The 13,714-nt window shown below is 34.3% G+C and overlaps 1 protein-coding gene across 21 annotated transcripts in view; it reads right to left on the bottom strand.

Moving 5' to 3' along the window:
• LOC135205744 (zinc finger and BTB domain-containing protein 17-like) overlaps nucleotides 1–13,714 on the bottom strand; it is a 292,065-nt gene that overhangs the window by 178,424 nt on the left and 99,927 nt on the right. Inside the window, exon 6 of one of the 21 annotated variants that reach the window (XM_064236863.1) lies at nucleotides 5,960–6,040. The exons of the other annotated variants lie outside the window; for them this stretch is intronic. Within the exon in view, the coding sequence (XP_064092933.1) occupies nucleotides 5,975–6,040 (66 nt within the window). The 3' untranslated portion in view covers nucleotides 5,960–5,974. Of the gene's footprint in view, nucleotides 1–5,959; nucleotides 6,041–13,714 lie in introns of those variants that run through there. 21 annotated transcript variants of the gene reach the window in all.

The following is a 13,714-nucleotide window of genomic DNA, read 5'->3' as shown; positions in this document are numbered from 1 at the left end:
ATATCTTACATCCATACCTAATTTTTTACTGTATTTTGTATTACAAAAGTTGCATAATTCTGGTAATTATAAGAGTAACACCGACTTCTTGTAGATATCGGCAGCAAACTCAGAGGAATGGTTTTCAAAGGTATAATGATATAACTTAAGACGTCATTAACTTGCCTCCTTCTCGATGGATAATTGGTTATTTGTAAAAGTCTCCTCCTCTGGAAACAATGAAAAACAACCAGTATTCCTAATTAACACTTTGTAGTGGTGGTGGTAGTAGTAGTAGTAGTAATTTATATAGGATTTATGCCATGAGGTCGAGTGCTGGAATCCTTGAAGAAAAGGGTTACCACTAGTAATCCGAGAAATTATTTTCTATCACTATTTCTCCATTGAAAAATTATATAATCAAAAATAAATTAACAAAGTAAAGGAAACTTTAGGATTCGTTGTAATTCCTTTGATATTTTTCCTAATATGACGGTGACAATCATTGTAATAAATAGACAATTGCATAGGATAGGTTGAATTATAGGTAGAATTTAGACTTATAAACCAAGGACTGGGACCTATTCAGTAATGTATTATAACCCATGACTTTTTATTTATTTATTTATTTTTTTTTTCTTTTTTTGCAAAGCTAGTTTTAATGTTGTTTTGCAAGTTATAATTTACTACGAAATCAGCAGTTATTGCTTTATAGAGTATATATACATAATTATCTTTCTTCACCTCATGGAAGTCAACAAAAGACAAAAACTTGGCAGCCTTGGATGTCTGGGTGAACTGCTTATCCAAAAAAGGGCCCTATTAATCATTTACCTGTTCAAGCTTATGTAATGTTTGCCTTGGGCCTCCTCACTTCTAAACAATTGCACTAGTCAAATAACAAAAGCTGTCTTGCAACCACAGGGACAATGACTTATCATAGCCGCCATTCTTGAAACCTTGACAAGGTACGAATATTCATTCAGAATATCAGACAGCTGTTTGTCGTCATCATCTTGTGGGAGGGGTCAGGAAGTCATATGCTTACGTCACATATAACTTTGAACCCATACACTAGTGTTCTGCCTGTGACTTCGACTGCTTTATTTTACTCTTGAATATACTTTTTTCTAATATGAGTAATAATGAATGCTGCCAAAAATTAGGTAGGGATGTCAAGTATACTATGGCTATGTAACATCTTCGTCAAATGCACAGAAAAAGTTATTCCGGAAAAATACTGGGACAAAGGCTCTGTATCTCATAGTAGGATCCTCTCCAAACATGGCTTTTAATGGGGTCCTGTTGATTCCATCATGATGAGTACAGTTCTTCTGCTGCTGAACAAATTTTAGGCCTACTAAGCAGTCCTGTGTGTTTTTGTCACTCACCCAAGCAACTAGCATGTTTGATATCACTGTTGGCTCTTTCAAAAGATCCTTGGCTTTGTGGATTGTCTGATGAATTCAGAACCATTATCACTCGGTTGTCTTGGGACGTTTCATCTTCTCTTGTCAGACAAGGCAGTAAGACTTGTTGAGTTCAACACCATCTTTTGTGATATTGGCATACATCTCTCCAAGGTGTTTCAGCATCCTGTTGTTACCATCACGACCAATTGCAATGTGAATTTTGTTGATTACGTCATGTGTGTCTTCTATGGTAGAGTATAGTACCGTATATTTTGGAGTTAATTTTAAGGGGGTTGCATTAGACATGATATATAAAATTTGAGTATGTAATAATCACATATTAGTATCGCAAGAATAAAATAAAACATAATAGATATGCATCTTTTCCATGGATCTTTTAGAGTTATGTTTTATATTTGTTTGTATTATAAACAAACATGGAAATCAGCTGAGGGCGACTGCAAGGTAAATTTGTTTTGCTGTATTGAACTCAAATCAGAGCTACTTTCTTGCTTCTAATGTGCAAATGAATCTCAAGATACTCTAATTACTATATGGATAAAGTTATTTTATGTCATACAAAGTGTTTTCAAGTTGAAGTATCACTTAAATATGTATAATTTGTGAACAAAATTTTTTTATGTATATATATTGCATAAACAAAAATCAACAGATTCTGTTCTATATTTTCACTTGATCTCATCAGAATACTACGAGCTTCACATATTTATCTTTTATTGGAGTGAACACAGTAAAATGTGTTCTTTCATGCCCATTGTGAGGTATCGTTCAGTTGTTGAACAATCATTTGCCCATGGTGGGTTGTTGCCTCCTTACTTGTTCTTGTTTTTCTTTGGGGGAAGTTTATGTCTGTCGTCTTAACTTGAAAGTCTACAGTCGGGTTTAGTATGGCAGCGAGTCAGGTCCTCAGCAGCATAGCAGCATGGAGGCGTTTGCAGCGGGTATACCTTACCTGTTGGCTTTGGTAGCAGGAGGATGGTTAGATGATCAAACCATGGTCATCTGTGGGACGGATTTGTTCCAGTTTGGCAGCAGGTGATTCGCCCGTAATTGCCTATGTGATGGATGTTTTGTTTTCCAGTTAGCAGTTGGTTGCTGCTTCGGTGTTTTGGGAAGATAGTCTGTCTGTGTCCATTCTCTGTTTTGACAGCTGGGTCTGTCTTTGTTATCTCTGTTATGGAGATTGTTTGCAGTTTTTATGTACTGCGTAATGCTACCTGGATTTCGCTATTTTGGTGCGGTGTGAGTGTTTATTTTTGCCTCTGATGTATTATTGTATAATTGGTATGGTGCCTGTTTAGTATTTAAATACTGCCTGTTTATGGTTATTATTTGCTTATCATTTATGATGTATGTTGATTATTTATGCTGCCTGTTATTTATTCAATGGTGTATGCTGTGTGGGAATTAGTTTGATACAGCTAGTGTTTTTGAATTTGTAGTTAATTTTGTCTCCAGTTTTGTATTTTAAATTCATTGGACTGACTCTTTGATTATGTTAATGTTATGTAAATTGCTTTACTTACTAAACCTGGACTCAACTGTATAAATGTAAATAAACTAATATTAAGGCAAGTTTTGTGATTTTGCTCCGCTCCTTCTCCTTTGTTTGTCCCAACTGCTGTCAGTCATTCCAGTCCCATCTCATTTTTTTCCTTTAAGATCCTGCAGGACTGAGTGCGGTCCATTACACCATTAATTGATTAAAATGCATTTCTCTAAAATTTTGTTTATGGTCTAGTTTGATGGTACTATACCGAAGTTTGCGAATGTTTCATCCATGTTGCCAATGCATGATAATAGTTGTTAGCAGATCAACATTCTTTCCTCAACTTCAGCTAAAACTTACAGATTAAATTTAGCACTATATGCCCTTGCCGATCTTTTCTCCAAAGCAAGTAAGGATATAGTAATGTAAAAATAAATGTCCTATTCTCCTTAACATCATTTGTAACTAACTACGATAATTTTTTTACTATCGTGCGATGGTTGAAATGCAAGCAAAAAGGCTGTTGTTATCAGATTTGATTGTTCATAGCAAATCAGCGGTTTCTCACTGTATGCGTTTTCAAAACAAGTATATCATTACTAATGATACTTTTGACACACTCTTTTACTTTTTTAAACTTAACTAGAAGATGGGATTCATAAAGAGATGGAGGAAAAGATGTTATCCTAAGATGGGATTCATAGAGAGATGGAGGAAAAGATGTTATCCTAACTGAAAAATGGAATAGATAAAGAGGAGGAAAAGAGGTTAACCTATTGTTATTTGGTCTTGTAAATTTAACTCACATGATACAGGAGATAAGTGATAAAATAATTTTTTTAGGGTGAAAATTTGGGGGTCGCATGATATGCAAGATAGTATACGTATATGGTATAATGGTGGGCAGACTTTGCTAACTGCCTTTACTTGATAAGCTTCTCCACACCACCACAACTAAGTATTTCATACTTCTTAACAATGTAATATGTAGTAATGATGTGATTCGGTAGTAGAAACTTGAGCTATTGTTTTCTTATCTTCAATGATCTTGTAGTACACCACCTTGAGAATAAGATACTTTTGACATTGTACATATTTATCAAAAAACTTTCTCTTTAATTCTGCCTCAAAGCTATGTCGTGTAGGTTGGTTCATTTTGCCTATCAAGAAGGAACTATTTTAGAAGGGTGTACCAATCTCTCGTATAAGTATAGGCCTGTCCACACTATATACATTGTATATGTGTATGTATGTGTGTGTGTGTTTTCAATTCCACCGGAAGCCAGTCAGCACAACACGCTCCCTTTTCTCAAAACTTCCTTAACCATCTCTTTTTCTTTCTCTTATCCCTCCTCGAGTGCATTAAAATACAGGCAGTTCCAGGTTATCGGCAGACTCGATTAATGGTGATCCGGCTTTATGGCGCATGTCTACAGCCATAGAATCGGCGATTTGTGGTGCCTAACAGGCTGAGTTTCAGTTATTGAATAGAGTTATGGCGTCATAACATACCTAACAGAGGTGCAATTAACCGAAACTCAGCGCTTATAAATCGTCAAGTTTTGGTTAACGTTTTTGCTTTTGCTTATGAGCACCCAGCTGAGAACAGAACCCCTGCCAATAACTGGCGACTGCCTGTAGCCAAGTAGAATACAGAGGCCACTGCACCTACAAGCATCCTGACGACAACTGAGGCCTAGACAGGAAATATTGTTTGCAAACAGTATGGAGAATGTTTGCAAACAGTTTGCAAACAATGTTTCTTTGTGTGGACAGGCCTTATGACTGCATGTTAACTGTAATCCAGGAGAAGTTATAATTGGGTGATTAAAGAACACACAAGACTGTATTTCTTTCATCACAACATATCACAGAAAGTGTGAAATATGATTTCTTTCATCATAAAACACAAATAAAGCTTAAAAGCAGTGGTGTACTGAAGTTTGTGTTACTTTACTATTTCACAATCTTCATGATTTGTCTTTAGGTAAGTTGTGCAATAAAACAAAGTTTTTTTTAGTAAATAGTACATGAAATCCCTACATATTTTAGTGATTTCATCAAGTCCATAAGTGAATTGGTGATTTCATGAATTACTTGAAAATTTTAGGAATTTTGGGAAATCCCTGGTTTCAGTCTTCCTGTAACCTATGTAATATACACATCATGCTTCATTCTAAGAATACAAGTAACCCCAGTATTTCACCTTTCTCCCTTCCTCAATAAGTTATATTGTTCACTGGTGACTTGAATGTTAACACTTTACGACATGGTCACACAGGTTACATGATATGAATGCAAATAGATAGCATAAGCACACACATTACTGACAACACAAGTTTATACATTCTTCAGCATTCTGGGAATGTATACAGGCAGTACCCAGTTATCAGCAGCCTCTGTTATCAGTGATCCAGTGCTACGGTGCTCGGTTATCAACGATTTTTGCTTATCATCATGCCGTCACAACAGAAACCCCGCCGATAACCGGTGACTGCCTGTATCCTCCTTTCAAGATGATACGACAAGAAAATGCAAACGATAAAACATTAACATTGATTCTAGTTTCCTCGTTTCCAAACATTAACACTGATTGCAGTTTCCTTGTTTTCACTGTTGTTCTTTTTTTTCAGTCTTAAATCTAAATATACACAATAAAACCAGGAACTACGCCACAAAAACAAACGAGAAAAGATGACATCTTTGTAAAGGCAAGAATCACATTCACCATCTGTAATGGATGACACTTCTACCATTCAACTGGATAACAGAGTGGGATGAAAATGAGGAAGATAAGAAAATAGTGGTTTATAAACACTAATGATATTTAGAGTGCAAAACCTCATCAAATTTTTACCACTGCATACAAAGTTCGACTAGAAAATATTGCTCTTAATCCAGTAACAAACCCAGTACGTATAATGTTAAAATAAAAACCACACTAGGTCGTCTCAAGAGTCCATATAGTATATAAATAAAATATGAGAAATGCAGCATTTCAGTGCCCTTCTGGAAGAATTCCACCTTCAAAACAATAATGAAATACACCTACACAAAAACTGAACTAAAGTGGTCAAGTTTCTCTGCATATGAAAATGCTAAAATACCATGAGCTGGTGCCATCAGAACATTTGCCAATCTGTAAAAACATTCCACTGATAGATACATCACAATCCAATCATAATAATTCAAGTAAAATGAACAAACAGTGACCTTCCAAAAAATTCCCATCAAAATAGCTGACCCATTGAGGAATTGCAGCACTTTTGCATAAACTTACCTGTACAGTATATGTTTTATCTCGTACAGCAAGAATATGTGCATTAAATCTATACCACTTACCTTTATCTTTAATCTTTAAAAATTTATTCCTTAATCTAATCACAAACAATTTACTGGTTATACATACTTCTCAAGCCATACTAGATGATCCTAGGTTAAGATGCTAAATTAAAGTAAGAAAAGACTTGTCTTGAAAACAATTATTATCACAATAATTACAAGTACATATACTGAAAGCTGACTGTGATGCATGAATGTTATAGCTATTTGTCTCTGAAAAAGATCCACAAACACACAGAAAATCAAAATCTCAATCTCAGTATACTACAGTAATGTTTCTCAAGAACCATAACACAGTATATGTACCGTACGTACTGTAATACAGTATACACCCAATTGAAGGGAGAATTAATTTCAGCAAGGACTTTATAGTAAATAAAAAAAAAACCCTTTGGGCAATTCATGTACTTTAGCAAAGGTGGACATGGTTGTGGAAATTTAATAACTAGAAAAAAGAAAGAAAAAAATTATATATATATATGCAGATATATATATCACATACAACCATTTAGGAAACCACAGACAACCACATCAGAAGGAAGAACATTTATTTGAGACGTTTCGCACATACAATGTGCATCTTCAGTCTGTTGAGATAAAAACACCTACAGCACATATTAACATCAAATAAAAGCAGGATTTTTAATATAACAAGTAAAAATTAATACAAGACTAAAATTAACTTAAAATTTACAGAAAAGGACTAAAAGTTAATGACAAGTAAAACGAAGTTAACGACAAGTAAAACGAAGAAGTAAAACGAAGAAGTAAAAAGTAAAAATAAAAAACAAATGCCAAGGCGCAACCAACCAATAGTTGAGAAGGAAGGAGGTAGAATGACTAGACTTGGGCAAGAAGTTAAAGCATTGACTATGCCAGATAAAGCAGAGAAGATGAAACTCCACTATTCAATGAGGGAACAAGACGTTTAATATATAATGACTCTAGAGCGGTTAGGTAATCAGTCTTTAACTGAGCCTAAAATAGAGAAGTGTTGTTTCTCCTCCTCTATCTTGCAATTGATTGCATGATTTTTTATGTTTGAGTGTTCAGGCCTACTTAATTCTTAACCTGTCCTAAAACCAAAACCCATGTGACTACAGTATCCTAGTCGATCCAACGTAAATTCCGGTACATCCCGGGCATGTAAATTTTTATATTAAGTTAGATCGCATGAACTGCTGCAGACGATCTTTGAAGCAGAAAAATGAGCTTATTTTGCTTGGGTTGTTAGATATAACTTTTATATTTAGACCGGGAATTTCACTTTCAATAATTTTAGTTAGGTGTTGTGAAAATTTGCTATTATATATACAGTAATACTTTGGGTTACGAACCGATTAGTATACGAATTTTTTAACTTACGAAGTGACGACCTCATTCTGGAATACGAATTTCGCTTGGAATACGAATGCGCGAATTTCCATCATGGGAGGCCGCCTGATTTGTTTACATCGGATGAGCGTGGGATCTGCGAACGCATTTTTTTCGGCCAAAACTAACGCCTGCTTTGTTTACATCGGATGAGCGTGGGATCTGCGAACGCATTTTTTCGGCCAAAACTTAACGAGGGTCACGTGACTTCCTCCTACGCATCCCTTGACCCTTTTTAATCCATAACTCTTTCAATATCTCGCTGGCGGTAAGATTGAACGCATCTGTCCGTGATACGCTCTCAAATTTGCTTAGTGATTTGCGCACGTGTTGTGTTTCCGTAATAGTGCTTATACATTACTATTACCCAAATACTAAAGACAATGGCTCCCAAGATGACGAAGGCAAGCAGCAAGAAGGAAAGCATAAGAAAGAAGGAGATGATTACAGTCGAAATGGAGAAGGAAATTATCCAAATGCATGATAAAGGCGAGTGCGTGAAAGACATTGCAGCATTCTTCAAGCGGTCGCAATCAACGATCTGCACTATTTTGAAGAAAAAGGAAGAAATTAAAGCCAGTAAAGCATCAAAAGGTGTCACAGTATTGACGAAACAACGGCCTTATATTCTCGACGATGGTAGAAAATTTGCTCATAGAAAAATATTTTTCAAAATTGTGAAAGACAACATAGTGTTGCGTAAGCGTAAAATTAGTGATCGTAGTGAACGGTGCTCTCTAGAGAAAGAACCAGAAAGTCTTCCAGAAGTGTTCACGGAGGGAGATTTCCCCCCCAAGCCCTAACCCTCTCCTCCTCACCCTTCCCCTCCTCCCGTCTCCGTCAAGCCAGCAGCCACACTCGCCAAAGGTAAAGTTCAGGTTTTACTGTGCATGCATATTAAATCTAGTGTTTATATTTAATTTCATTCTTCAATTTTATAATTTTATGTAATTCCTACACGAATTTTCAACCTTAGTGAACAAAAATAAATGGAAAAATATGAATGAAATGGTTATTCATGGTCGGGTGGAACGCATTATTTGCTTTTTATAACATTCTTATGGGAAAAACAAAATCCATTTGGGTTACGAATTTTTTAGGTTACGAAGCAGGTTCTGGAACGGATTAAATTCGTAACCCAAGGTATTACTGTATATATATATATATATATATATATATATATATATATATATGGTATGGTATGGATGCATACATTAGTTTCTTTGGTATGTCTATCACTGGAATTGGTGGTTTAAAATGCAAAGTTAAAAGTTTGTTAACTATTAAAAAATACATCCTTAGGGTATGAGTTTCGTTGGAAGATACTAGATAAAAGTTAAATTTCTTTATGGAAGATATCCAAGTTTGATGAATACTTAATTGCTCTATGAACCAGAGTGGAGATAGCATTAAGCTTAAAACTCTTTTGACAAGAGCTATAAAAATTATTAGATAGTCCCGTAGGTATATGTTTTTTTCCTAAAAATAAAGAATTACCGTTTTCGAGTTCCACAGTAAAGTTAATGTTAAGGTGTTTCAAACTTGATGCAAATATAAATGTTAGCAATCTAAAACAGAAAATTTCCTCTTTGGCCCATAAGACCTTCTCTCAACTGAAGGTCTCATGGACTCCGTTCTTTAAAAAAGATGACCTTGAATTATTCTCAAACTTAGAAAAAGAGATGATCTAGTTATTTGTAAACCAGACAAGGGAAAAGGTGTTGCAATCTTAAACAGAACTGAATATACAACTAAAATTGAAGAAATTCTCTCCGATAAACTAAATTTAAACTTCTAGGAGAGACTAACTTTTTAGATACATATTTATAAACGTGAAGATAAAATTAACAGAAATTTTAAGGAAACTAAAAAATGAAAACATTAGATCAAAATACCTACCTAAAACTTTTTGTCTGGCTCTTCATTTAGCATTCTATACGGACTACCGAAAATTCATAAACCTGGTTTGCCTATTAGACCAATTATGGCGGCATACAACAGTCCATCTTTTAACCCTCTTACGCCGACTGGACGTATTTTACGTCGACATTTTTTGTCTCCCGTGTGCCGACTGGACGTATTTTACGTCGACTTACAAAAGTTTTTTAAAATTCGCGGAAAAATACTTATAGGCCTACTAGCCTAAAACTTTTGAATCACGCGCTTTGGGGGATGCTGGAAGTTCACGGATCAAGGTGTTGTTTTGTTTACAATCATTACGCAGGCGCGCAAGCACGAATTTCTTTCTTGCCGCACTAAAAAGTATCTGTGACACATCTCTGAAATTATTTAGTCACTTTGACATAATTTTTGTACCATTGTAAATTAGCCATTACATGAAGTATTATATATGAAAATGTGCGCATTTTTATGTAGAATACAACAATAAAATACTCATGATTGTAGCTTTTATCAGTTTTGAGATATTTTCATATAAATAACGATAAGTGCCAAAATTTCAACCTTCGGTCAACTTTGACTCTACCGAAATGGTCGAAAAACGCAATTGTAAGCTAAAACTCTTATATTTTAGTAATATTCAATCATTTACCTTAATTTTGCAACTAATTGGAAGTCTCTAGCACAATATTTCGATTTATGGTGAATTTATGAAAAAACTTTTTCCTTACGTCCGCTCGGTAACTCTTCCGAAAAAAATCATACATGCGATTGTGGTAATGTTTGCACCATTTTAAAATTAGCCGTTATATAAAATTTTATTTATGGAAATGTGCGCAATTTCATGCACAATACAACTAAAAACAACCCATGGTTGTAGCTTTTATCAGTTTTGAGATATTTTCATATAAATAACTATAATTGCCAAAATTTCAACCTTCGGTCAACTTTGACTCTACCGAAATGGTCGAAAAACACAATTGTAAGCTAAAACGCTTATATTCTAGTAATATTCAAGCATTTACCTTCATTTTGCAAAAAATTGGAAGTCTCTAGCACAATATTTTGATTTATGGTGAATTTATGAAAAAAATAAAATTTTCTTTACGTCCGCGCGGTAACTCTTCCGAAAAATCATACGTGCGATTGTGGTAATGTTTGCACCATTTTAAATTAGCCGTTACATAAAGTTTTATATATGAAAATGTGCGCAATTTCATGTAGAATACAACAATAAATAATTGAAGGTTGTAGCTTTTCTCATTTTTAAAATATTTGCATATAAATCACGATAAATAGAAAAAAAACCACGTTCGGTCAACTTTGACTCTACCGAAATGGTCGAAAAACGCAATTGTAAGCTAAAACTCTTACAGTCTAGTAATATTCAGTCATTTATCTTCATCTTGAAACAAATTCGAAGTCTCTAGCAAAATATTTAGATTTATGGTGAATTTAAAAAAAAAATCTTTCCTTCCCTCCGCGCGCGGATTCTCCGCCACAAATCTCCGAAATGCGTACGTCCCATTCTCGGAATATTTGCTCCGTTTCATATTAGGCATTTCATAGAGTTTTATACATGAAAATGTGCGCAATTTCATGTAGAATAAAACGAAAAATATTTGAAGGTTGTAGCTTTTCTTATTTCTGAAATAATTGCATATAAAAAATATACTATATATAAAAAAATTCGACATTCGGTCAACTTTAACTCGTCAGATATGGTCAAAAACTGCAATTGTAAGCTAATACTCTTACAGTATAGTAATATTCAATCATTTGTCTTCATTTTGAAAGAAATTGGAAGTCTCTAGGAGAATATTCAGATTTATGGTGAATTTTTGAAAAAAGTATTTGTTTATGTCCGCGCGTTACGAATTCATGCATTATTTTGTGATAATATTTTCTCTGTGTTGCTTTTATCATTTTACAATGTGTTATATATCAAAATGATTGCAATTTAGTGTACATTACAACAACAAAAAAGTAACTTGTTACCTTTAACCGTTTTGCGCACAGCGCGATTCGAATACAATTATATATGAAATTTCGTTTTTGCGCTATCATATATTGCATTATTTATATATGATAATGATAATTTTTTTCATTTCTGATGGTTGCATACTAAACTTCAGGCAATGACAAAAAAAAGGAGCCAAAAATGAACTCTTAATCTTGAAAACTAAGCAGGATGGTGAACTCTTCATGGCCAGTTTTGACGTGTTGTTGTTGTTGTTTACGTAAGTCCCTATTAACCCTTAAACGCCGAAGCGGTAAAAATCAAAATCTCCCCCCAAATGCCGGAGCCGATTTTGAGTGAGCGCGGAAGCGAAAAAATAATTTTCTAAAAAAATCACAGCGCGCTTAGTTTTGAAGATTACGAGTTCATTTTTGGCTCCTTTTTTTGTCATTGCCTGAAGTTTAGTATGCAATCATCAGAAATGAAAAATAATATCATTATCATATGTAAATAATGCGATATATGGTAGCGAAAAAAAAAATTCATACATAATTGTATTAAAATCACGCTGTGCAACAAACGGTAAAAGGTAACGAGTTTCTTTCTTTTTTTGTTGTATTGTACACTAAATTGCAATCACTTTGATATATAATACATTGTAAAACAATAAAAGCAACACCGGAAAAATATTATCACAAAATGATGTACGAATTCGTAACGAGCGGACGTAAAAAAATGTTTTTTTTTTCAAAAATTCACCATAAATCTAAATATTGTTCTAGAGACTTCCAATTTGTTTCAAAATGAATACAAATGATTGAATATTACGATACTGTAAGAGTTTTAGCTTACAATTGCAGTTTTCGACCATTTCCTAGGAGTTAAAAATTACCAAATGTCTAAATTTTTTTATAATTTTTTTTTTAAATGCAATTATTTCGGAAATTAGAAAAGCTACAACCTTCAAATATTTTACCTTTTATTCTACATGAAATTGCGCACATTTTCATATATAAAACTCTATAAAATGCCTAATATGAAACGGAGCAAATTTTCCAAGAATGCGATGTACGCAATTCGGAGATTTATGGCGGAGAATCCGCGCGCGGAGGGAAGGAAAGTTTTTTTCATAAATTCACCATAAATTGAAATATTGTGCTAGAGACTTCCAATTTGTTGCAAAATGAAGGTAAATGATTGAATATTACTAAAATATAAGAGTTTTAGCTTACAATTGCGTTTTTCGACCATTTCGGTAGAGTCAAAGTTGACCGAACATGGTTTTTTTTCTATTTATCGTGATTTATATGAAAATATTTCGAAAATGAGAAAAGCTACAACCTTCAATTATTTTTCGTTGTATTCTACATGAAATTGCGCACATTTTCATATATACAACTTTATGTAACGGCTAATTTAAAATGGTGCAAACATTACCACAATCACACTTATGATTTTTTTCAGAAGAGTTACCGCGCGGACGTAAAGAAAAATTTATTTTTTTCATAAATTCACCATAAATCGAAATATTGTGCTAGAGACTTCCAATTTGTTACAAAATGAAGGTAAATGATTGAATATTACTAAAATATAAGAGTTTAAGCTTACAATTGCGTTTTTCGACCATTTCGGTAGAGTCAAAATTGACCGAAGGTTGAAAAATGAAATTTTCATTATTAAAATGAAGTTTTATTGTATACTTACCGAACAATTATAGAGCCGTGATTTCCACGAGCGGCAGGATACTAAATTCAAATTTAGCGCGTCGGCGTCGCCAACACTGGTGGTGATGACGTCATCTCCCTCCACTCGCGGGAGAACCAGGTACAACTGCCCAGGTGAATCCAATTCTTTCTGCCCGTCCGTCCACCTAAGGGGAGGAGGGTGGGTATAATCATAATTGTTCGGTAAGTATACAATAAAACTTCATTTTAATAATGAAAATTTCATTTTTATTGTAGTGTCTTACCGAACAATTATAGAGCTGATTACACATTTATGGGAAGGTGGGATTCAGTGGACCACTAGTATTTTTAAATGGTTACATTTATTGCAATACCAGTAAACACTCAAGGTGTCTGTTGTACCTTACCTTGTAAGAGAGCTACAGCAGACTGTTACTGCCTCTGGTCGGTGCTCTTCTTACTATTGTAGAGGAATTGGAATTTGACCAAAGTTAGCCTCTACAGGAGTGGAATCCTTCCGTAGTTCAAGCGAGTCAAGGCTGACTGACGGAGG

Source organism: Macrobrachium nipponense, chromosome 24 (genome assembly GCF_015104395.2).
Source record: "Macrobrachium nipponense isolate FS-2020 chromosome 24, ASM1510439v2, whole genome shotgun sequence".
Classification (NCBI taxonomy): Eukaryota; Metazoa; Arthropoda; class Malacostraca; order Decapoda; family Palaemonidae; genus Macrobrachium; species Macrobrachium nipponense.
This window is presented reverse-complemented; position numbering and strand designations above follow the sequence as displayed.